Genomic DNA, 22,954 nt, shown 5'->3' on the forward strand with positions numbered 1-22,954 from the left:
AACGATTAAAAAAGACATTTTATTTTCTGCACCAAGACATTTCTCCCCGTTAAAATATCAGCTTACAATGCACGCTCCGCTAGATGAAAAAATACAAAGCCTACATTTGCTGAAAACACAATCCATCCTGCGGGCATGCGAGAGATAAAAATCAGGTTCCTCATGCAGACATGGAGTACTTCCACATGAAGAGTGCAATAATTTAAACCAGGATCTCGACACAGAGAGAGAGAGAGAGAGAGACAGCTTGTAAAGTGTAAATTATTGCAAGTGAGCACATCCAGAGAGATTGCGTGACCTAGAAAATGCGATTCAGTCCAACAGTCACCTAAATGCATTTAAACTGAAGGGGAGGAAAATACAAATTCTGATTTTAATGCCAGCTTCAGAAGTAGATAACAAAAAAGGCCTTTCGATTAGTGATCAGTCAAACCACACTAAGTGAACCTGGACAGAGTAACCTCAATAAATTTCAGTGATTGCTGGCACAAAACCTCACTGCTTCGGTGGACATGGCTACGTGAGATGATAAACAGAATTTTTTTTTTTAAAGTTTATTCATTAGTGTCACAAGTAAGCTTTCATTAACACTGCAATTAAGTTACTGTGAAAATCCCCTAGTCGCCACACTCCGGCGCCTGTTCGGGGACTCTGAGGGAGAATTTAGCACGGCCAATCCACCTAACCCTTCGGACTGTGGGAGGAAACCGGAGCACCCGGAGGAAATCACGCAGACACGGGCAGAATGTGCAGACTCCACACAGCCTCACAGCACCAGGCACTCAGGTTCAATTCCAGCCTGGCATCACTGTCTGTGCGGAGTCTGCACGTTCTTCCTGTGTCTGCGTGGGTTTCCTCCCAGTGCCCTGGTTTCCTCCCACACTCCAAAGATGTGTGGGTTGGGTGGATAGGCCGTGCTAAATTGCTCCTTAGTATCAGGGGGACTAGCAGGGTAAATATGTGGGGTTATGTGCCCTCCTGATACGGATGCGCAAGTTGCCATGGTGCGATTTTGAACAACAACTGAGGCGTTCACCTCAGTATCCTGGTCAACAATTATCCCTCAACCAAACACCACTAAAGTGTGGTTATTATCACAGTGCTGCTTTTTTAGAGGCACTGCTTGGATTGCTTCATTTCCTATGTCACAACGCTAACTAAACTGCAATAATACTTCATTGCTTATAAAGCACTTCAGGACATCCAGAACTCATGAAAGGTGCTGCGCAAATAAATGTTAACATTTTCTTTTTCAGGAATGATCCGTTAATTTAACACATTGGAAAATCGGTGGCACAGTGGTTAGCACTGCTGCCTCACAGCGCTAGGGACCCAGGTTCAATGCCCGACTTGGGTCACTGTCTGTGCGGAGTTTGCACGTCCTCCCCGTGTCTGCGTGGGTTTCCTCCTGGTGCTCCGGTTTCCTCCCACGCTCCAAAGATGTGCGTGTTAGGTTGATTGGCCATGCTAAAAATTGACCCTAGTGTCAGGGGGATTAGCAGGGTGAAATGTGTGGGGTTACGGGTATAGGGCCTGGGTTGATGGTGCAGGCTTGATGGGCAGAATGGCCTCCTTCTGTACTGTTGGGATTCTATGAACTGCCAGGCTGGGTCGGACTCCCAACTCCTGGTCAACAGCCTATGTTTTTAAGATGGCAAATGTCTGCAGATTAATCTATGTTTGACAGATGCTTACTACTCACTGCACATTTGCTTCAAGCAGAACTTCACGTCATTATTGCTTGTGCAATTGCTCTCTGGAAAATTAACCAAAGGAAAGCAATCTGTGAAGCTCAGTTGAAACAGTCTGCAGCATTTGTATTCTCTCGCACTTATTGGAAATGGTCTTCTGTTTTTATAGCTCTGTGAGGAGGCAATCACGGCAGAAAGTCTGCACTGAAATCTCCTCCTGAATTCCTTATAATGTCAATTGTGTGCAGCTTGAAAAGGTTCAAAGTCAAATCCTAAAAGAAACACTGATACGGCCTGTTCTAGCACCCATATCGACAGAAAAGAAACCACAGCCTTCAAAATCATACATAGTATATCTTCAGAACATAGCAGGGGAAATGTACTCTGGGGTAGATTTTCAACTGTTACTCCAACTGCCCCCTACCCCCAGCCGTAAGACTACCCTGAAGATTTGCCACCCATTGTAAGCGCCCCCTTTTTGTTTCCATCCCTGAGTGACGAGCTGAATATAGAATCATAGAATTCCTACAGTGCAGAAGGAGGCCATTTGGCCCATCGAGCCTGCACCGACAACAATCCCACCCAGGCCCTATCCCTGTAACCCCACATGTTTACCCTGCTAATCCCCCTGACACTGAGGGGCAATTTAGCATGACCAATCAACCTAACACTGCAAATCTTTGAAGTGTGGGAGGAAACCAGAGCACCCGGAGGAAACCCACGCAGACACGGGGAGAACATGCAGACCCCACACAGGCAATGATTCGAGGCTGGAATTGAGCCTGGGTCCCTGATGCTGTGAGGCAGTAGTGCTAATCACTGTGCCACCATGGCACCCCTGCATATCTCCTGCAGAAAGGTTTTAAACACTTATATCAATTTCTGTGGGCACCATGTAAAATACAGGCGAGAACTGAAATGCTATAAAGAACGCTAATATAAGTTTCATTCTTTCATTAACTGTTTTCCTGTCGCACCTTTTATTTTTTTTAAATTCAGCGTCGCTGGCTGGACCAATATTTACTGCCCACTCTTAATCGCCTTCGAGGAGGCCGTGAGCTGCCTTCCTGAACCGCTGCAGTCCATTTGGTGTAGGTACATCCACCGTGAAAGAGTTGGCGGTTTTTGACCCAGCGACTGCGAAGGAATGGCGATATATTTCCAAGTCAGGATGGTGAGTGGCTTGGAGGGAAATTTGCAGGTGGTGGTGTTCCCAGGCATCTGCTGCCTTGGTTCTTCATTTGGAAGGTGCTGTCGAAGGAGCCTTGGCGAGTTGCTGCAGTGCATCTTGTAGATTGTACACACTGCTGCCACTGTGTGTCAGTGGTGGAGGGAGGGAATGTTTGAGCTGATGGATGGGGTGCCAATCAAGTGGGCTCCTTTGTCCTGGATGGTTTTGATCTTCTTGATTGTTGTTGACACTAACTCATCCAGGCAAGAGGAGAGTATTCCATTATACTTTTTAAAAATTCATTCATGGGACGTGGGTGTCGCTGGCTAGGCCAGCATTTATTGCCCAATGCTAGTTGCCCTTGAGAAGGTGGTGGTGAGCTGCCTTCTTGATTCGCTGCAGTCCATGTGCTGTGGGTTGACCCACAATGCCGTTAGGGAGGGAATTCCAGGATCTTGACCCAGTGACTGGGAAGGAACAGCGATATATTTCAAGTCAGGATGGTGAGTGGCTTGGAGGGGAACTTGCAGGTGGTGGTGTTCCCATGTATCCCATTGTGTTCCCTGTCCTTCTAGATGGAAGTGGTCATGGGTTTGGAAGGTGCTGTCTAAGGATCTTTGGTGAATTGCTGCAGTGCATCTTGTAGATAGTACACACAGCTGCTACTGAGCGTCGGTGATGGAGAGATTGAAAGTTTGTAGATGTGGGACCAATCAAGTGGGCTGCTTTGTCCTGGATGGTGTCAAGCTTGTTGAGTGTTGTTGGAGCTGCACCCATCCAGGCAAGTGGGGAGTATTCCATACTCCAGACGTATGTGTTGTAGATAATGGGCAGGCTTGGGTGAGTCAGAAGATAAGGCTGTAAAACTGTAAGCCTTTATCTGCTCCTTTTTGGTTACAGTATTTATATGGCTGGTCCAGTTCAGTTTCTGGCCAATGGGAATGCCAGTGAGCATCATGGGGAAATGGTTAGATTCTCTCTTCTTGGATATGGTCATTGTCTTTCAAAAGCACAACCTCTACTACCGAGAAGAACAAAGGCAGCAAATGCATGGGAATAAGTTCCCAACAAAGACACACATCAACCTGACATGGAATAGTGTTTTGTGTTTCTTCACTGCCACTGGGTCAAAATCCTGGAACTCGTTTCCTAACAGCCCGATGGGTGTGTGTACACCACATTGACTGCAATGGTACTCGGAAGCTGCTTACCATCACCTTGATGCTGTCTGGGATGGAGCCTTTGAGCTTTAAGGAGAGACTGAATAGACTTAGATTGTTTACCCGAGAGCAGAGAAGGCTGGGGGACATGACTGAGGTGTATAAGATTATAAGAGGCATGGATAGGGTGAATAGGAAGCAGCTGTTCCCCTTGGTTGAGGAATCAATCATCAGGGGGCATAGTTTAGGGCAAGGGGCAGGAGATTCAGAGGGGACTTGAGAAAAAGATTTTTTCACTCAGAGGGTGGTGAGAATCTGGAATGCACTGCCTGAGCCGGAAACCTTACAACCTGTAAAAAGCATTTGGACGAGCACTTGAAATATCATAACATTCAAGGTATGGGACAAGTGCTGGAAATGGGATTAGCGCCACTTGTGGCAGTTATTGTCGGTGCAGGCTCGCTGGGCCCAAGGGCCTTTTGTGTGCTGTACAACTCTATCAGCGGGATGTTACGGCTGCGCTCGTCCCGAAACCGTAAAATCCCACTCGAGGTCAATGGCCCTTTCCATGGTCTGCCCTTTGCCCGCTCTGAATCCCGTGGTGGGCGGGATGGTAAAATTCCGGCCTATGACTCCATGACCTTCTCGACGGCAATTAAGGATGGGCAACAAATGCAGGTCTAGCCAGTACCACACATATCCCGGGAACAAGTTTTTAAAGAAAAGTCAACCTTTTCTGACAAAATTTTCTCTGGATAACCCGTGATTCGCCAGTCTCACATACACTCCACGGTCCTTGGCCCTGACATTCCACATGGCTCTCTGCGGATTTCACCTTAAGTTCATTGGAAGACTGACACAGATGCCAGCCGAGTGACTTGAAGGGTTGCTTAGGTCAGTTTTACAGGAGCTTCGCCAGTCTTACACTGACGGTAGTGCAGGAGATTGAACAAACCCTGCCGAAACTGAGAGTCCTCTGGTCTTAATTTCATCAACTAACTGGTTTTCATTTTATAGAGATCTTGTAATGAAGAATGAATAGCAATGGATTTAACATGTGGGAAATACATCAGCCATCAAAAGAAGGTCCTTTTCCTGCCTGTGTTATATGCAGAAAAAATCTTAGTGTTCCATATCCAATCCGTCCTCTCCAAGTGTGCATTTGTAGTATTTTTCTCCAAATTAACTACGGTTATTTATACATAGAGTCCCTACAGTGCAGAAGGAGACCATTCGGTCCATCGAGTCTGCACCGATCACAATCATACCCAGGCCCTATTCCCACAATCCTACATATTTACCCTGCTAACCCCCCTGACGCTAGGGGCAATTTAGCATGGCCAATCCACCTAACCTGCACATCTTTGGACTGTGGGAGGAAACCGGAGGAAACCCACGCAGACATGGGGAGAACGTGCGAACTCCACACAGACAGTGACTTGAGGACGGAATTGAACCTGGGTCCCTGGCGCTGTGAGGTAGCAGTGTTAACCACTGTGCCACCGTGCCACCCATTTGCCAGTGTCAATGGAATTAGAGAAGTACTTCCTGCCCAGAAGTGAACCAGTAGATGTTGGCATGTATACAAGCTTGAAGCTGGCCAGGTAAAGTTGGACACAATAGATAATTTAAGAATGAAATTGCTAAATACTTCATCCAAGTCAAAATGTAACCCACACACCAATTAAGCTGCCAATATTTATCACATAAAACTGGATAATCATTTACTAATCAAATCCTTTCTCATGTTATGATCTCTGCAGAGGCAGACAACTTTTACACAGAAATGCAAACATCCAGTTATTGGCTGAAAGAAAGACACATGACTGAATTACACATTAAAAACTTTAATTGTGTCAACTGACTAAAAGCACTATATATTATTTTTTTGGCAACTTCTACTTATAAATGTCAAACAGAATTTTCCCCTTTCTACTTTAAATAACAACGCAAAACACCAGTTTTGTTACAGTACTTAGTCTCTTAAGTGGACATCTAATTCTCCTGAAACCAATCCAAAGTGATTCGCAACTCCCATGGCTTCTACTTCTGTTCTTTTCCTTTCCCGATACTATGTTTCATAGAGAGTTTTCCTGGGGATTCTCCTTCTAGCTCCAGCTAGGTGAATCCTCCAACCTTGTTCGAATTCCTGACAAACCTGGTCTTCAAACGAAGCATGAGTTCCTGCCTTCATTCTGCATGGTAAACACTAAGGTCAGCATTTCCCCTGCTTGAGGCACAAGCCTGGCTGACTATTTGTTTCTCTTTCCACCTCCTAGTTGGCTGCAGACCCCACAAGATAAAACTCCAACTCCAAAACTGCTATCTGTATGTGATATTTCTGTGATAATAGGGAAGCTTGTAACCTGATCTCTATCCTCTCCTCTGTAGCAACAACTCACTGGCTTTGTATCTAAGTAAAATTGGGAATATGTTAATTTTGTTGCCAACATCCTTTCATCTGATAGGCAAAGGATGAGTTTAAGTGGAATGGTCCCTTAGTGTCCAAGGATGTGGAGGATAGGTGGATTAGGCCATGGTAACTTGCCCCTTAGTATCCAAAGATGTGTAGGTTAGCTGAATTAGCCATGGTAAATGCATGGGGCTACTGGGATAGGTGGTGGGGAGAGTCTGGGTAAGATGCTCTTTCGGAAAGTCAGTGTAGACTTGATGGGCTGAATGGCCTCCTTCTGCATTGTAGGGATTCTATGGTGAAGTTTACAACACAACATTTCTGGGCCCTTTGGAGATTCAGGGTGGGATTTTTTGGCCATGCTCGCCCCAAGACCAGAAATTCCCCATCCGATGTCAACGCACCTTTGCATGGTCTGACCCGCCCACTATGATTCCTGTGGCGGGTGGGATGGGAAAGTTGCATCCTCAGGGTCTCCTCATTGTGGACGGAGATAGAACTGCCATTGTCTCAAAACAGAAATGTCTTGCACGGCCCTCTCAATGAAACAACCGGAGACTCTTTCGATCTCGAACAATTAAACCGCCCAGGCTTACTGTCAAGCAGACTCTGGTACAGATCACATGATTCTTTTCACTTACTATGAATTTATAGGTTCAGTCCTAAACTGTAACACTCTTGTAAACCAAAAGACTGGTGACACTGGTTATATGTAACTGATAGTCTCTAGAAATTCCTGCCCATGTTACAGAAGGCAATTAATTACATGAAATGCAATTAATAATTAATTAATTAGCAATTAGAGGATTACATTGATTACTCAGTGCAGAAATAGCCCCTCAGTCCATCTGGTCCATGCTAGTGTTCAAACTCTTTACGAGTCTCCCCCATCTCTCTTTATCTATCCTTATCAACATAACCTTCTATTTCTTTCTCCCCCTTGCATTTATCTAGCTTCCCCTCAAGATGGACAATGGATGTCATGGTGGCACAGCGGTTAGCACTGCTGCCTCATAGCACCAGGGACCCGGGTTCGAATCCTGGCTTGGGTCACTGTCTGTGTGGAGTTTGCACGTTCTCCCCGTGTCTGCGTGGGTTTCCTCTGGCTCTAGTTTCTTCCCACAGTCTAAAATTCGTGCTGGTTAGGTGCATTGGCCATGCTAAATTCTCCCTCAGTTTACCCAGGTAGGTGCCAGAGTGTAGCGACTAGGGGATTTTCACAGTAATTTCATTGCAGCGTTAATGTAAGCCTACTTGTGACACCAAGAAATAAACTTAAACTAAAGTGCATCCTTGCCTGAATAGTAAGAATATCTTTGCAACGAGCAGCTAAGCGTAATGGTGGAACAATAAATAGGCCTTAGGGAAAAGACTTGTGGCAGATACCCCAGCTTTTACTATCAAGATAGTTCTTCATGAAATGGACTCAATGTCTGAGATGTGGTTCGATGGATATTGGGCGGGATTCTTTGGACGCACGCATCCCAAAACCGGAAATTCCTGCTCAAGCTCAACGGACCTTTATTCTCCCGTCTCGCCCTCTACGACTCCCACGGCGGGCAAGATGGGAGAATTTCGGCCAATGTGTATGAAGCATGTGCCCTACAACTGCAAATGGCAGCATGCATGGCTAAGTGGTAACTTTCAATTCTACCAACTTCTGCAAACTTATCCTGTTGTTTGGCCAGAAATGTGAAGATTCTAAAACATACCTATATATTTGGGATGAAGACCCATCCTGGTTAGGGCTGGGAAAAATGATGCTCTAGGGCAGTGGTTCCCAAACTTTTTTCACTGGGCCGCACTTTCGGAATAAAAATTTGCTCGCGCCACACCAAATTTTTTATTGATAAGAAATACATTCAAAAACAGAAAAAACAACTCCTAGCAGTGCTTGATTCATAACATAGAACACAACTACTTTATAATATGATCATGGGACATCCAGAAAGTATAAAACAATGCATCACTTGATGCTCTAGCTCTCACTGGAAAAATATCTATCCATGTTTAAATGTTTCATTGATTATCCTTGACTCTTCCCGCCACACTTGCCATCCTCTCTCGCTACACGAGTGTGGTGTGCCGCACCCTTTGGGAACCACAGCTCTAGGGTCAGGGTAAGTGTCAACTCCTGAGCTAATTGTCCATGCTGCTTTATTCATTGAACGTTGCTCCCACCACAATTGAGAATGTGGTACAAGCCAAAGCAGAATTAAGGCCAGGTGAATCAGATCAAACTCAACGAGAGCAAGGTTATCATTGTTATTCATTACTGGAACAACAAACACAAAAAAATGTGCACGGTACAATTTGACCGCACAACCCGCGATTCAGAAAGCATCAACATGAACCACACGACCAATGAAACTCTTCAGAAATGAGAGAGAAGCCCATATCTATCATCATTCTCATCTTACAAGCTTCAACTTCAAAGGGATTCCGATCATGTACGAAGAGTGATCTAAGCAGACTTCACAGGAGCAGCATTCCGCAATCATTAATGCCAAATGCTCTCAAAATATGAAATTACTTTGAAACTACCTGTATGATGGGCAGAGATAGATAGGTTCTTGATTGGTAAGGGGCTCAAAGGTTACGGGGAAAAGGGGGGAGAATGGGGTTGAGAAACTTATCAGCTATGATTGAATGGTGTTGCAGACTCGATGGACTGAATGGCCTAATTCTGCTCCTATATCTTATGGAATCTTCATGATCCGGAGTATAGGTTGGGAGGGAGTGGGAACACGAGTGAGAATGATTTCCGCTTGGGGGCAGGATGGTTGGCCACTTACCATCCCACTCTGGTCAGGTCATTAGATATGCATGTGCAAGGAGCATAGCAAATCTCACTGCACCCAGGACAAAGCAGCCCCGCTTGATTGGCACCACATCTACAAACATTCAATCCCTCCACCACCGGCATTCGGTAGAAGCAGTGTGTACTGTCTACAAGATGCACTGCAGCAATTCACCAAAGATCTTTAGACAGCACCTTTCAAACCCACGACCGCTTCCATCTAGAAGGACAAGGGCAGCAGATACATGGCAACACCATCACCTGCAAGTTCCCCTCCAAGCCACTCACCATCCTGACTTGGAAATATATCGCCATTCCTTCGCAGTCGCTGGGTCAAAATCCTGGAATTTCCTCCCTAACGGCATTGTGGGTCAACCCACAGCACATGGACTGCAGCAGTTTAAGAAGGCAGCTCACCACCACCTTCTCAAGGGCAACTGGGGATGGGCAATAAATGCTGGACAGTCGGCGACGCCCATGTCCCACAAATTAATAAAAAACAAGGATTGGGCAGAATGTCGACTCCCCTGCTGCTACCTCCTCAGCTGAACCAACAACCAGTAGAAGGGCAGGGTTGCTTTATGCCACTGTCATGTACGCCTCAGGTGACCTATGAATAAATTGCAGCCACCCATCTGGTCACATATTCTTTGAAGTTGTCCCTCATGCCTTGAGTTTTTCGGCCAATAGGAAACCCTTTTGCGAGCATCGGTCTCCTCCTCTCCACCCCACCCCATGTCACCATGGAGAAGCCCATTCAGGAGAACCACAGGTGAATTCAAGAAGAAATTAGATATAGCTCTTGAGGTTCAAGGGATCAAGGGATATGGGGGGTAAGTGGGATCAGGATATTGAATTTGATAATCAGCCATGTTCAAAATGAATGGTGGAGTAGGCTCGAAGGGCCGAATGGCCTACTCCTGCTTCTAGTTTCTATGAGTTCTCTTTGCGTTCATGCATTATGTGCATGGAGACTGCAGCATTGACCTGGGAAATGAAAACCATGTCTCTCAAATGCTATTGGATTTTCCCCTGTTACCCTGGAGACACGTTGAAGGGAGCCATGCCCAGACAAACCATCCAGCCCATTATCAGCCCAGACCATCCACCCGAGCCCTTCAAGATCCCAAACCAGTATATTTTCACCCCAGCACTTTCCTTACCCCCTGGGCCCACGGAAGCTAGCCACTACCTCCCTCCCTCCATCATCTCGAGCCTTGGTCAATTTGAACTGATTGCCCTTCAGGGTGACTTCACTGCCAATGCCGACCTTGCTGGGATCTCAATGTTATCTCTGCCGTGAGTCAGGAACCAACCTGCTGCTGTGTGAGCTTCACCAGAGAGTAGAAGACACACCTGAACACACTCTTCTCACAGTGCATTCACGATTGTTAGAGTTTCCCTTTAGTTGGTGAAATGTGCTCACCTTTAACCCCATCCACCTGAAAAGAGCCTCCTCCTACTTTGAAGATTCACACATAGAGAGTAATGAGTTATGAAGAGAAGTCTTGAGAAAAAGGCACGCATAACTTCCCACACCCAAACCCTTACCTTCAAACCTCCCTGTTACCCAACATCCATTCCTCCGCCATCACCCTTGATCCACCCAATATAACCATTCCTCTCACCTCTGTTATGTTGAAGTTTCTCATGTTACCCTTGAGCCTCTAAGCTTCACTCGCCACATGCCATCTCTCCCCTCGGAGTCAAAACCATCCCCATGCCAACCCTGGCCCCTCACATTATCTATCTGCCTTTTTGTCTGTTTCCGTGACACCCCTGGTGAGATCATCTGCTGCCTGACCATGACCCTGGACCAACCACCCTACCGCATCCCATTACCCCTATAAGAACATAAGACATAGGAGCAAAATTAGGCCACTCGGCCCATCGAGTCTATTCTGCCATTCAATCATGGCTGATATTTTTCTCATCCCCATTCTCCTGCCTTTTCCCCATGACCCCTGATCCCCTTATTAATCAAGAACCTATCTATCTCTGTCTTAAAGACACGCAATGACCTGGCCTCCACAGCCTTCTGCGGCAAAGATTCACCACTCTCTGGCTGAAGAAATTCCTCCTCATCTCTGTTTTAAAGGATCGTCCCTTTAGCCTGAGGTTGTGCCCACCTGCTTGTCCGTTGCACAATACCCTCATTTCAACCCCCAGGAATCCCCCAGACATCCTCCTTCCCTCGGCCAAACTCCCTGCACTCTGTGTCCCTTAGACTGCCAATCACCCAATCTCTGCCTCATTGAACAATGCTACCCAAAGTGGAAAGCAAAACACTGGCTACTCAACTTCACCTCCAGCAAGCTGACTACCTCACCTGTGGCATATTAAATTCAGCATGTCCGCTACAACTCTCACCAATTTTTACAGATGCACCATTGAAAGCATCCTTTTTAGGTGTATCACAGCTTGGTATGGCTCCTGCTCTGACCAAGACCGCAAGAAACTACAAAGGGTCGTGAACGAAGCCCAATCCATCACTCAAACCAGCCTCCCATTCATTGACTCTGTCTACGCTTCCCGCTGCCTCGGAAAAGCGGCCAGCATAATCAATTTAAGGGGAGGCAGTGGCCTCGTGGTATTATTGCTAGACTATTAATCTAGAAACTCAGCTAATGTTCTGGGAACCCAGGTTCGAATCCCGCCACGGCGGATGATGAAATTTGAATTCAATAAAAAAAATCTGGAATTACGAATCGACTGATGACCGTGAAACCATTGTCAATTGTCGGAAAAACCCAGCTGGTTCACTAATGTCCTTTAGGTAAGGAAATCGGTCGTCCTTACTTGGTCTGGTCTACATGTGACTCCAGACCCACAGCAATGTGGTTGACTCTCAACTGCCCTCGGGCAACTAGGGATGGGCAATAAATGCTGGCCAGCCAGCGATGCCAATGTCCCACGAAGGAAAACAAAGGACCCCACACAACAGGGACATTCTCTCTTCACCTTCTTCCATCAGGAACAAGATACAGAAGTCTGAGGTCACATACCAACTGACTGAAGAACAGCTTCTTCCCTGCTGCCATCAGACTTTTGAATGGGCCTCCCTCGCATTAAGCCGATCTTTCTCTACAACCTAGCCATGACTGTAACACTATATTATGAACTCTCTCCTTTCCTATGTACTCTATGAATGGTATGTTTTGTCTGTGTAGCGCGCAAGAAACAATACTTTTCACTGTATCCCAATACATGTGACAATCATAAATCAAATCATTTATGTACAGTCAAAAATCTGAAGGTACATGCTGCTCACTTGCCAATAACTTAATTGGGAAGAGGAACCTAATTCTGCAAGCAGGCCTTTGATGAGAGTGCGTACAGATGTGCTTCCTGAAGCCCGATCCACCTTCAAACCTCCTGCCATCGGGAAGCTGGCCTCCCTCTCAATTATGTTCCCCTAACCTCCTTGCTTCCCACTCACGGGAGCAGCACAACATGTGTGTATTGTACACACATCAAATATGAACATTAGAATTGACATATTTTTGCTCAAACGCACAGCATTTTTTCTCTCTCTGAATATCAAAGGCGCTATATAAATGCAAGTTGTTGTTTTTGAATGTCCTTCCTTCCCTACAAGTTCAGAGCATGGTGCGTGTATTTTGTTTCAGCAAATGTATATCAGTCATTTTCCCCTTCACACTAGAATCAACTGGTTTACGCTGGTTGCAACATTCAAGGCAGTAGAGGGTTTCTCAACCTACCTCCAGCATACATAACAGCCAGTGTCGTTGAAGAGATCCATGCAATCTGGCTGTACGAGGTGTCAAATATTTCCTGAATCTCCTTAAAGAACACGGTGATGGCTTTGGGAAATGCATAAGAAAATCCGATCGAAATAAATGCGCCAACGACCACTGCCCATCCCCAGCCTCCATCTGGGGGGATATATTCCTGGGTTGGCGGTGGTGGTGGCATCTTGGAGCTTTTCTCGTTCTCGGTTAACTGGAAGGAGCAAAGAAAAGTCATCTTACAAAGTTGTAACTCAAAGAAAATGCTAAACTAAATCACATTTAACTTGTCTGTAAGTCCAACCTGTATGTGGACTTCTGATGTCCAAGAGGCTTCCTGTAGATTGCCTTTTCAGGAGTAACTTTCTACTGAAGTGTTACAAACAGTTACCTGATTTGAGGCTGTTTAAATGCAGGGACTGTAAGAACAACACCAGGAAAAGCAGACTGGTATTTTCTGCTTGGCATAGGTTAATATAAACACACAGAGTAGGAGGAGACATACAACGTCAGTCAAAGGGATTATCTCGCCGCACATGCCATGGCTTAAATCACTGAAGTAATTGCATTCCCAACAACTTGGCCCATTCAGGAAATCGTGGCTGCAAATTAAAATATGGCCACAACTTTACGAGATGGAACAGAGACAGGATGCAAACCTGCAGTGCCAGCCAATTTAAACCAGCCCCTGTATTAATCAAAGCTTTGGGCAAACAATTTAATCTCTCCCTTTTAATTCCAGGTAAATTAGAACAGCAAAGCTGGAGATGACATCTATAGACGTGTGTGATTCTCACTTCAAAGTTAAATGAGGAAATGTAGCCAAGTGAGAAGCGCTGGAGTTTCAATATAAATCATGACCAAATATCCAGTAGAACAGGACCGTAACTCAGGCAGCAAGGTCAGCTGGAGAGGTAAAGAGGAAAGAAAACACATTGTTTTAATGCAATAATGCATTAATTTCCAAAGGCTCCAATCAATATAGCTCTGGTTGAACTCATTATCCCGCACATACACACACGCTCATACACAACTTATGAATATTCTACAGTCACCAGCTGTCTGCCCAAGCTCATTAACAAAGCTACATCTTGCCAAATAGTCTCCAGCCCTGCTAGAGGTCACCTTTCTCAGTAATGTTTCAAGGTCTCGCTGTAACTTGTTTCACCGCCAGTCCTACAGGAGTTAGGATTCACCTTGGGACTTGCAGACCTAACAAACGTACATTGCTTGGCTCGGTGGGGGCGGCACGGCAGCACAGTGGTTAGCACTGCTGTCTCACAGCGCCAGGGACCCAGTTCAATTCCCAGCTTGGGTTACTTTCTGTGCGGAATCTGCATGTTCTCCCTGTGTCTGTGTGGGTTTCCTCTGGGTGCTCCGGTTTCCTCCCACAGTCCGAAAGATGTGCTGGTTAGGTGCATTGGTTGTGGTAAATTCTCCCTCAGTGTACCCAAACAGGCGCCAGAGTGTGGCGACTAGGGGATTTCACAGTAACTTCATTGCAGTGTTAATGTAAGCCTACTTGTGACACTAATAAATAAACTTTCGGTATCATTCTGGTAAGGCCAATATATACATTGCTGAATGCACGTTCCAGAACTATTCACAGTACAAAGAACAAAGAACAAAGAAAATTACAGCACAGGAAGAGGCCCTTCGGCCCTCCAAGCCTCTGACCATGCTGCTCGACTTAACTAAAACCCCCTACCATTCCGGGGAACATATCCCTCTATTCCCATCCTATTCATGTGTTGGTCAAGACGCCCCTTAAAAGTGACTACCGTTCCTGCTTCCACTACCTCCCCCGGCAACAAGTTCCAGGCACCCACTACACTCTGTGTAAAAAATCTGCCTCGTACATCTCCTTTAAACCCTGCCCCCGAGTAATTGACTCTTCCACCCTGGGAAAAAGCTTCTGACTATCCACTCTGTCCATGCCCCTCATAATCTTGTAGACTTCTATCAGGTCGCCCCTCAACCTCCGTCATTCCAGTGAGAACAAACCAAGTTTCTCCTCATAGCTAATGCCCTCCATACCAGGCAACATCCTGGTAAATCTTTTCTGTACCCTCTCCAAAGCCTCCACATCCTTCTGGTAGTGTGGCGACCAGAATTGAACACTATATTCCAAGTGCAGCCTGACTAAGGTTCTATAAAGCTGCAACATGACTTGCCAATTTTTAAACTCAGTGCCCCGGCCGATGAAGGCAAGCATGCCGTATGCCTTCTTGCCTACCTTCTCCACCTGCATTGCCACTTTCAGTGACCTGTGTACCAGATCCCTTTGCCTATCAGTACTCTTAAGGGTTCTGCCATTTACTGTATATTTCCTATCTGTATTAGACCTTCCAAAATGCATTACCTCACATTTGTCCGGATTAAACTCCATCTGCCATCTCTCTGCCCAAGTCTCCAACTGATCTATATCCTGCTGTATTCTCTGATGGTCCTCATCGCTATCCGCAAATCCACCAACCTTTGTGTCATCCACAAACTTACTAATCAATCCAGTTACAATTTCCTCCAAATCGTTTATATATATTACAAACAGCAAAGGTCCCAGCACTGATCCCTGAGGAACACCACTTAAAGTACTCCAGGTATGTTCCAGCTAGGGCTTTGTATAACGGTAGCAAAACCTCAAGCCCCTTGTGTCATTTTCCTCAGAGGTGTCATGTTGACCAAGTACACCGCAGGGCCACTCCGGCACCTCCTATTAAAGACATTGCTGGCTAGTCCTGTCACCCACATGATTCACAGGGACCATAATGCGCCCCGCACCATTTACACCCCCCCTGAATTTAACTCAAAGGGCATTTGGGACAGCTCAACCTGTCCCAATCCAGCCTCTCTCTCTGCTGACAACAGTGAAATATGTTGCTTTGGAAGTGAAATCACTCACAAAAGATGTATTGCCGGGGCAGCACAGTGGTTCGCACTACTGCCTCACAGCGCCAGGGGCACAGGTTCGATTCCCGATTTGAGTCACTGTCTGTGCGTCATCTGCATGTTCTCCCCGTGTCTGCGTGGGTTTCCTCCGGGTGCTCCGGTTTCTTCCCACAGTCCAATTTTGCATGGCCAATGCTGGTTGGGTGCATTGGCCATGCAAAATTCTCCCTCGGTGTACCCAAACAGGCCCAGAGTGTGGCGACTAGGGGATTTTCACAGTAACTTCACTGCAGTGTTAATGTAAGCCCACTTGTGACATTAATTAACTCAAAATTATTGACATAAACCTCTGGAGATCAGCTGTGAATTCTGAAATTAACATGGCAATCGTCCCGAAGATTTGTGGCTAGGAAAGGTTGATTAGCTTTTCTGAAACTCTGGCTCCAGACAAAGCTCACTTCGAATACCTCCTATTTCACCTCCAGCACTTCCTATTTAAAGGCTGAATGGTAAACTCTCCTCTACTGATGGGCCATTCATCATAGCTCCACTTGATTTATTTTTTATTCATTCGTGGGACATGGGTGTCACTGGCTGACCAGCATTTATTGCCCATCCTTAGTTGCCCTTGAGAAGGTGGTGGTGAGCTGCCTTCTTGAATCGCTGCAGTCCACGTGCTGTGAGTTGACCCACAAAGCCGTTAGGGAGGGAATTCCAGGATTTTGACCCAGCGACTGCAAAGGAATGGCGATATATTTCCAAGTCAGGATGGTGAGTGGCTTGGAGGGGAGCTTGCAGGTGGTGGTGTTCCCATTTATCTGCTGCCCTTGTCCTTCTAGCTGGAAGTGACTGTGGGTTTGGAAGGTGCTGTCTAAGGATCTTTGGTGAATTGCTGCAGTGCATCTTGTAGATAGGACACACTGCTGCTACTGAGCGTCGGTGGTGGAGGGATTGAATGTTTGTAGATGTGGTGCCAATCAAGCGGGCTGCTTTGTCCTGGATGGTGTCAAGCTTCTTGAGTGTTGTTGGAGCTGCACCCATCCAGGCAAGTGGGGAGTATTCCATCACACTCCTGACTTGTGCCTTGCAGATGGTGAATAAGCTTTGGGGAGTCAGGAGGTGAGTTCTCGCCGCAGTATTCCTAGCCTCTGACCTGCTCTTGTAGCCACTGTGTTTATGTGGTGAGTGCAGTTGAGTTTCTGGTCAATGGTGGATTCAGTGATGGTTACATCATTGAATGTCAAGGGGTGGTGGTTAGAGTGTCTCTTATTGAGCATGGTCATTGCCTGGCACTTGTGTGGCACGAATGTTACTTGCCACTTGTCAGCCCAAGCCTGGGTATTGTCCAGATCTTGTTGCATTTGAACATGGACTGTTTCATTATCTGAGGAGTTGCAAATGGTGCTGAACATTGTGCAATCAGCGGCGGACATCCCCACTTCTGACCTTATGATGGAGGGAAGGTCATTGACGAAGCAGCTGAAGATTGTTGGGCCTAAGACACTGCTGAGGGACTGACCTCAGTTAGTCCCTGCATTGAATCTACTTGTTTCCAGGGGTAACACATTCAAGGGGATTTGGCTCATTGAGGGCAACAATTAGAGCTGGAGAGAAATCCTCTTGCAACCACGGGCATGTGAGTGGCTTGTGACTCAGAGGCGACCAGTGCAGGGACCATGTCGAGTCATTTTTACCTACGTTATTATGCGGGTCACAAGGTCCTGGAGTTTGAATTCAGACCAGCTGGTAAGAATTGACGGCAATGTCCAGGGCTGGCAGTGTGGCTGTGAATCTAGAACCTGGGGAGGTGAAGAGGTGGTGGAGGGAAGACTGAGCCCAGGGTCCCAGGCCTCATGCTGCTAAATGTCTGAGCTAATGTGCAGCAGCAACGGGAGAATCGAGAACGAGGGGGCATAGTTTTAAGTTAAGAGGGGAAAGAATTAATGGGAACCTAAGGAGCAATTCTTTTTTACACAGAGGGAGGTATGAATGTGGAATGAGCTGCCGGAGGAAGTGGTTGAGGTGGGGACATTGACAACATTTAAAAGGCACTTGGACAGATACATGGATAGGAAAGGTTTAGAGGGATATGGGCCAAATGCAGGCAAATGGGATTAGCTTAGATGGGCTTTTTGGTCAGCATGGGCCAGTGTAGGCCGAAGGGCCTGTCTCTGTGCCGTAGATTCTATGATCCTATGATGAGCAGCAGTAACCCTCTTGTACAGCTCTCTGACTGTAAGAAAATACAGAATTTACAACTCCCTGACTATGGGGAGGTGGTGGCGAAGGACACTGTCACTGAACTGGTAATCCAGTGTAATACTCTGGGGACCCAGGTTCAAATCCCACCATGGCAGATGGTGGAATTTAAATTCAATAAAAGATCTGGAATTAAAAGTCTAATGACGACCATGAAACCATTGTCATCAAAACTTATCTGGTTTAATTTTGTTCTTCAGGGAAGGAAATCTGCCATTCTTACTTGTTCTGGCCTACATGTGACTCCAGACCCACAGCAATGTGGTTGATCCTTAACGTCCCTCTGAAGTGGCCGAGCAAGCCACTTACTTGTATTAAACCACGACACAGTCAATAAAGAGGAATTGAACCAGATGGACCACCTGGCCTCAACTAGACAATGGCAAACCCAGTCCAGTTGACCCTGCAAAATCCTCCTTACTAACATCTGGTTGCTGGTGCCAAAACTGAGAGAGCGGTCTCTCAGACTAGTCAAGCAACAGCCTGACACAATCATACCCACGGAATCATACCTAACAGATAACGTCCCAGACACCACCGTCACCATCCCTGGCTATGTCCTCTTCCACCAGCAGGACAAATGCAGCAGATGTGGCGGCACGGTGGCATAGTGGTTAGCACCGCTGCCTCACAGCACTAAGGACCCAGGTTTGATTCCCGGCTTGGGTGACTGTGTGGAGTCTGCACATTCTCCCAGTGTCTGTGTGGGTTTCCTCCGGGTGCTGCAGTTTCCTCCCACAGTTCAAAGATGTGTGGGTTAGGTTGATTGGCCATTCTAAATTGCCCCTTAGTGTCAGAGGGATTAGCAGGGTAAATATGTGGGGTTACAGAGATAAGGTCTGGGTGGAACTGTTGTCGGTGCAGGCTCGATGGGCCAAATGGCCTCCTTCTGCACTAAGGTTTCTATGTGGTGGCACTGGGTATTTGGTCAGGAGAGATGCATTTGTCCATGCCTGTGAGGGCACCGCATAGTCCCGTGAAGACAAGTCCCATCTTCACATTGAGGAAACGCTCGGTCATGTTGTGTGGCACTTCCACCCTACTAAATGCTGGTGGTATAAGTGATAGTAAGAATACTTGATGTCTGTGTCGATATGCGCGATCTTCTTGGAGATCCTCTCCACTTGGAGCCGGCAGTTTGTGGTGTCAATGGTAGCAATGATGTGGAGATGCCGGCGTTGGACACCAGCATCTCCACATCATGGTATCAGTGATGGACAGAGCTAAGCGATTCCACAGCAATGGGTCAGATCTAAGCTCTGCAGTCCTGCCACATCCAGTGTGAATGGTAGTGGACAATTAAACAATTCACTGGAGGAGGAGGCTCCACAAATATCCCCATCCTCAATGATGGAGGAGCCCAGCATATCAATGCAAAAGACAAGGCTGAGGCATTTGCTCCAATCTTCAGTCAGAAGTGCCAAGTGGACGATCCATTTCCACCTCATCCGGATGTCTCCGGATTCACATATGCCAGTCCCTGATGGTATTCCGGCAATAATGCTGACGACTTGTGCTCCGGAACTTGCAGAGTTCCTGGCCAAGCTGTTTCAGTACAGCTAAAACGCTAGCACTCACTCAGCAACGTGGAAAATTGCCCAGGTATGTTCAGCACACAAAAAGCAGAACAAATCCAACCCAGCCAATTACTGCTCCATCTGTCCACTCTCAATCATCAGTAAAGTGACGGAAGAGGTCATCAACAGTGCAATCAAGCGGCACTTGCTTACCAATAACCTGCTCACGGACGCTCAGTTTGGGTTCTGCCAGGATCACTCAGCTCCTGCCCTCATTACAGCCTTGTTTCATAGAATCATAAAAACCCTACAGTGCAGAAAGAGGCCATTCGGCCCATCGAGTCTGCATCAACCACAATCCCACCCAGGCCCTAGCCCTATATCCCTACATATTTACCCGCTAATCCTCCTAATCTATGCATCTCAGGACACTGAGGGGCAATTTTAGCATGGCCAATCAACCTAACCCGCACATCTTTGGACTGTGGGAGGAAACCGGAGCACCCGGAGGAAACCCACGCAGACACAAGGAGAATGTGCAAACTCCACACAGACAGTGACCCAAGCCGGGAATGGAACCCAGGTCGCTGGAGCTGTGAAGCAGCAGTGCTAACCACTGTGCTACCGTGCTGCTGAAACATGGACAAAAGAGCTGAATGTCAGAGGTGAGGTGAGGGTGACTGCCCTTGACATCAAAGCTGCATTTGACCAAATGTGGCATCAAGGAGCCCCGAGCAAAACTGGAATCAATGGGAATCAGAGGGAAAGCTCTCCGCTGATTGGAGTCATACCTGACACAAAGGAAGTTGGTGGTGGTTATTGGAGTCCCTGCTGCTGACAAGTAACATTTGTGCCACACAAGTGTCAGGCAATGATCATCTCCAACAAGAGAGAATCTAACCATCGCCCCTTGATATTCAATGGCATTCCCATCACTCAATCCCCTACTATCAACATCCTGGGGGTTACCACGGACCAGAAGCTGAACTGGACTGTGCAGTGGTCATGCCTCCCAAAACTGTCATGGACAAATGCATTCCTCCTGACTGCATCCCACTGTGCTGTCACCTTTGCTGTGCCTGTCTTGCCAGTGGGACAAGACAGACCCAGGAACGGTGATGGTGGTTTCTGGACATTGTCTCTAAGGCATGATTCCATGAGTATGACGATGTCAAGCTGTTGCTTGACTAGTCTGTGAGACAGCTTCCCCAATTTTGGGACAATCCCCCAAATGTTGGAAAGAAGAACGTCATAAGGTCAACAGCACTGGGTTTGCCATCATCATTTCCAGTCCTTTGAGCAATGCCAGATGATCCATCCGGTTTCATTCGACTTCAATGCAGCTTGATAAAAATGAGTGCTTGCTGAGCTGTTAAGAGTAAACCACATTGCTGTGGTTCTGGAGTCACTTGTAGGCCAGATCAGGTAAGGATGGCAGATTCCCTGATGGACACTAGTAAATCAGATGATTTTTTAAAATCAGAATCCTACAGTGCAGAAGAGGCCCTTTGGCCCATCGAGTCTGCACCGACACATGAAAGGTCCTGACCTGCCCACCTAATCCCACTTGCCAGCACTTGGCCCATAGCCTTGAATGTTATGATGTGCCAAGTGCTCATCCAGGTACTTTTTAAAGGATGTGAGGCAACCCGCCTCTACCACCCTCCCAGGCAGCGCATTCCAGACCGTCACCACTCTCTGGGTAAAAAAGTCTTTCCTCAAATCCCCTGTAAACCTCACTTTTAACTTGTGTCCCCTCATAACTGACCCTTCAACTAAGGGGAACAGCTGCTCCCAATCCACCCTGTCCAAGCCCCTCAGTATTGAACACCTCAATCAGGTCATCCCTCAGTCTTCTCTGCTCCAGAGAAAACAACTCAAACCTATCCAACCTCTTTTCATAACTTAAATGTTCCATCCCAGGCAGCATCCTGGTGAATCTCCTCTGCACCCCCTCCAGTGCGTTCACGTCCTTCCTATAATGTGGCGACCAGAACTGCACACAGTACTCCAGCTGTGGCCTCACCAAAGTTCTATACAACTCCATCATGACCTCTCTGATTTTGTAATCTATACCCTGATTGATAAGGGCGAGTGTGCCATCTGTCTTTTTCACCACTCTATTAACCTGTCTTTCCGCCTTCAGAGATCTATGGACAAACACTCCAAGGACCCTTTGTTCTTCAGCACTTCCCAGTATCAGACCTTTCATAGGATACTTCCTTGTCAAATTACTCCTTCCAAAGTGCATCACCTCACACTTTTCAGGGTTAAGTTCCATCTGCCACTTATCCGCCCATTTGTCCATCTTGTCTATATCTTCCTGTAACCCAAGGCACTCAACCATTGTTAGCCACCCGGCCAATGTTTGTATCATCGGCAATCCTACTCTTCACATAGTCATCTATGTCATTTATATAAATGACGAACAATAGGGGGCCCAGCACGGATCCCTGTGGCACGCCACTGGTCACTGACCTCCAGTCACTAAAGCAGCCATTTGTCACCACCCTCTGTCTCCTACTGCTAAGCCAATTATGAATCCACCTTGTCAGGTCACCCTGTATCCCATGTACCTTCTTAATAAGTCTCCCATGTGGGACTTTGTCAATGGCTTTGCTGAAATAATCACTATCGACAATTGTCATGGTCGTCATTAGACTTTTAATTCCAGGTTTATTATTGCATTCAAATTTCACCATCTGCTGTGGTGAGATTTGAACCCGGGTCCCCAGAGCATTACCCTGGGTCCCTGAATTATTGAGTCCAGTGACAATGTCACTATGCCACTGCCTCCCCGGATAATTAGCTGGTTCCCTTTGGAAACCACGATTGAATCTGTCCCAACCACACGCTCAGGCAGTGCATGCCAGATCTAAACCATTTAAGTTTCATTTTATTTATTCATGTCACAAGTAGGCTTACATTAACACTGCAATGAAGTTACTGTGAAAATCCCCTAGTCGCCACACTCCGGCGCCTGTTCGGGTACACTGAGGGAGAATCTAGCACAGCCAATGCGCCTAACCAGCACGTCTTTCGAACTGTGGGGGGAAACAGAGCACCGGAGGAAACCCTCGCAGACAAAGGGGAGAACGTGCAGACTCCACGGAGACAGTGACCCAAGCCGGGAATCGAACCCGAGTCCCTGGCGCTGTGAGACAGCAGTGTTAACCATTGTGCCACCATGCCGCATAAAGAAGTTTTACCTCACATCACCTCTGGTTCTTTTGTTAAGCACGTTAAGGTTTGTACCTTTCCACCGATGGGAACAGTTTCTCCCCATTTATGCTATCCAGATCCAT

General features: G+C 46.8%; 1 protein-coding gene across 4 annotated transcripts in view; it reads right to left on the reverse strand.

Moving 5' to 3' along the window:
- LOC144498499 (monocarboxylate transporter 2) overlaps nucleotides 1–22,954 on the reverse strand; it is a 156,618-nt gene that overhangs the window by 65,258 nt on the left and 68,406 nt on the right. For 2 of the 4 annotated variants that reach the window (XM_078219703.1, XM_078219706.1), the window contains exons 1-2: nucleotides 13,376–13,428; nucleotides 12,958–13,198 (exon numbers count right to left, since the gene is read on the reverse strand). In XM_078219703.1, the coding sequence (XP_078075829.1) occupies nucleotides 12,958–13,171 (214 nt within the window). In that variant the 5' untranslated portion in view covers nucleotides 13,172–13,198; nucleotides 13,376–13,428. The other 2 variants (XM_078219705.1, XM_078219704.1) reach the window with 2 other exon arrangements.

Source organism: Mustelus asterias, chromosome 9 (genome assembly GCF_964213995.1).
Source record: "Mustelus asterias chromosome 9, sMusAst1.hap1.1, whole genome shotgun sequence".
Taxonomy (NCBI): domain Eukaryota; kingdom Metazoa; phylum Chordata; class Chondrichthyes; order Carcharhiniformes; family Triakidae; genus Mustelus; species Mustelus asterias.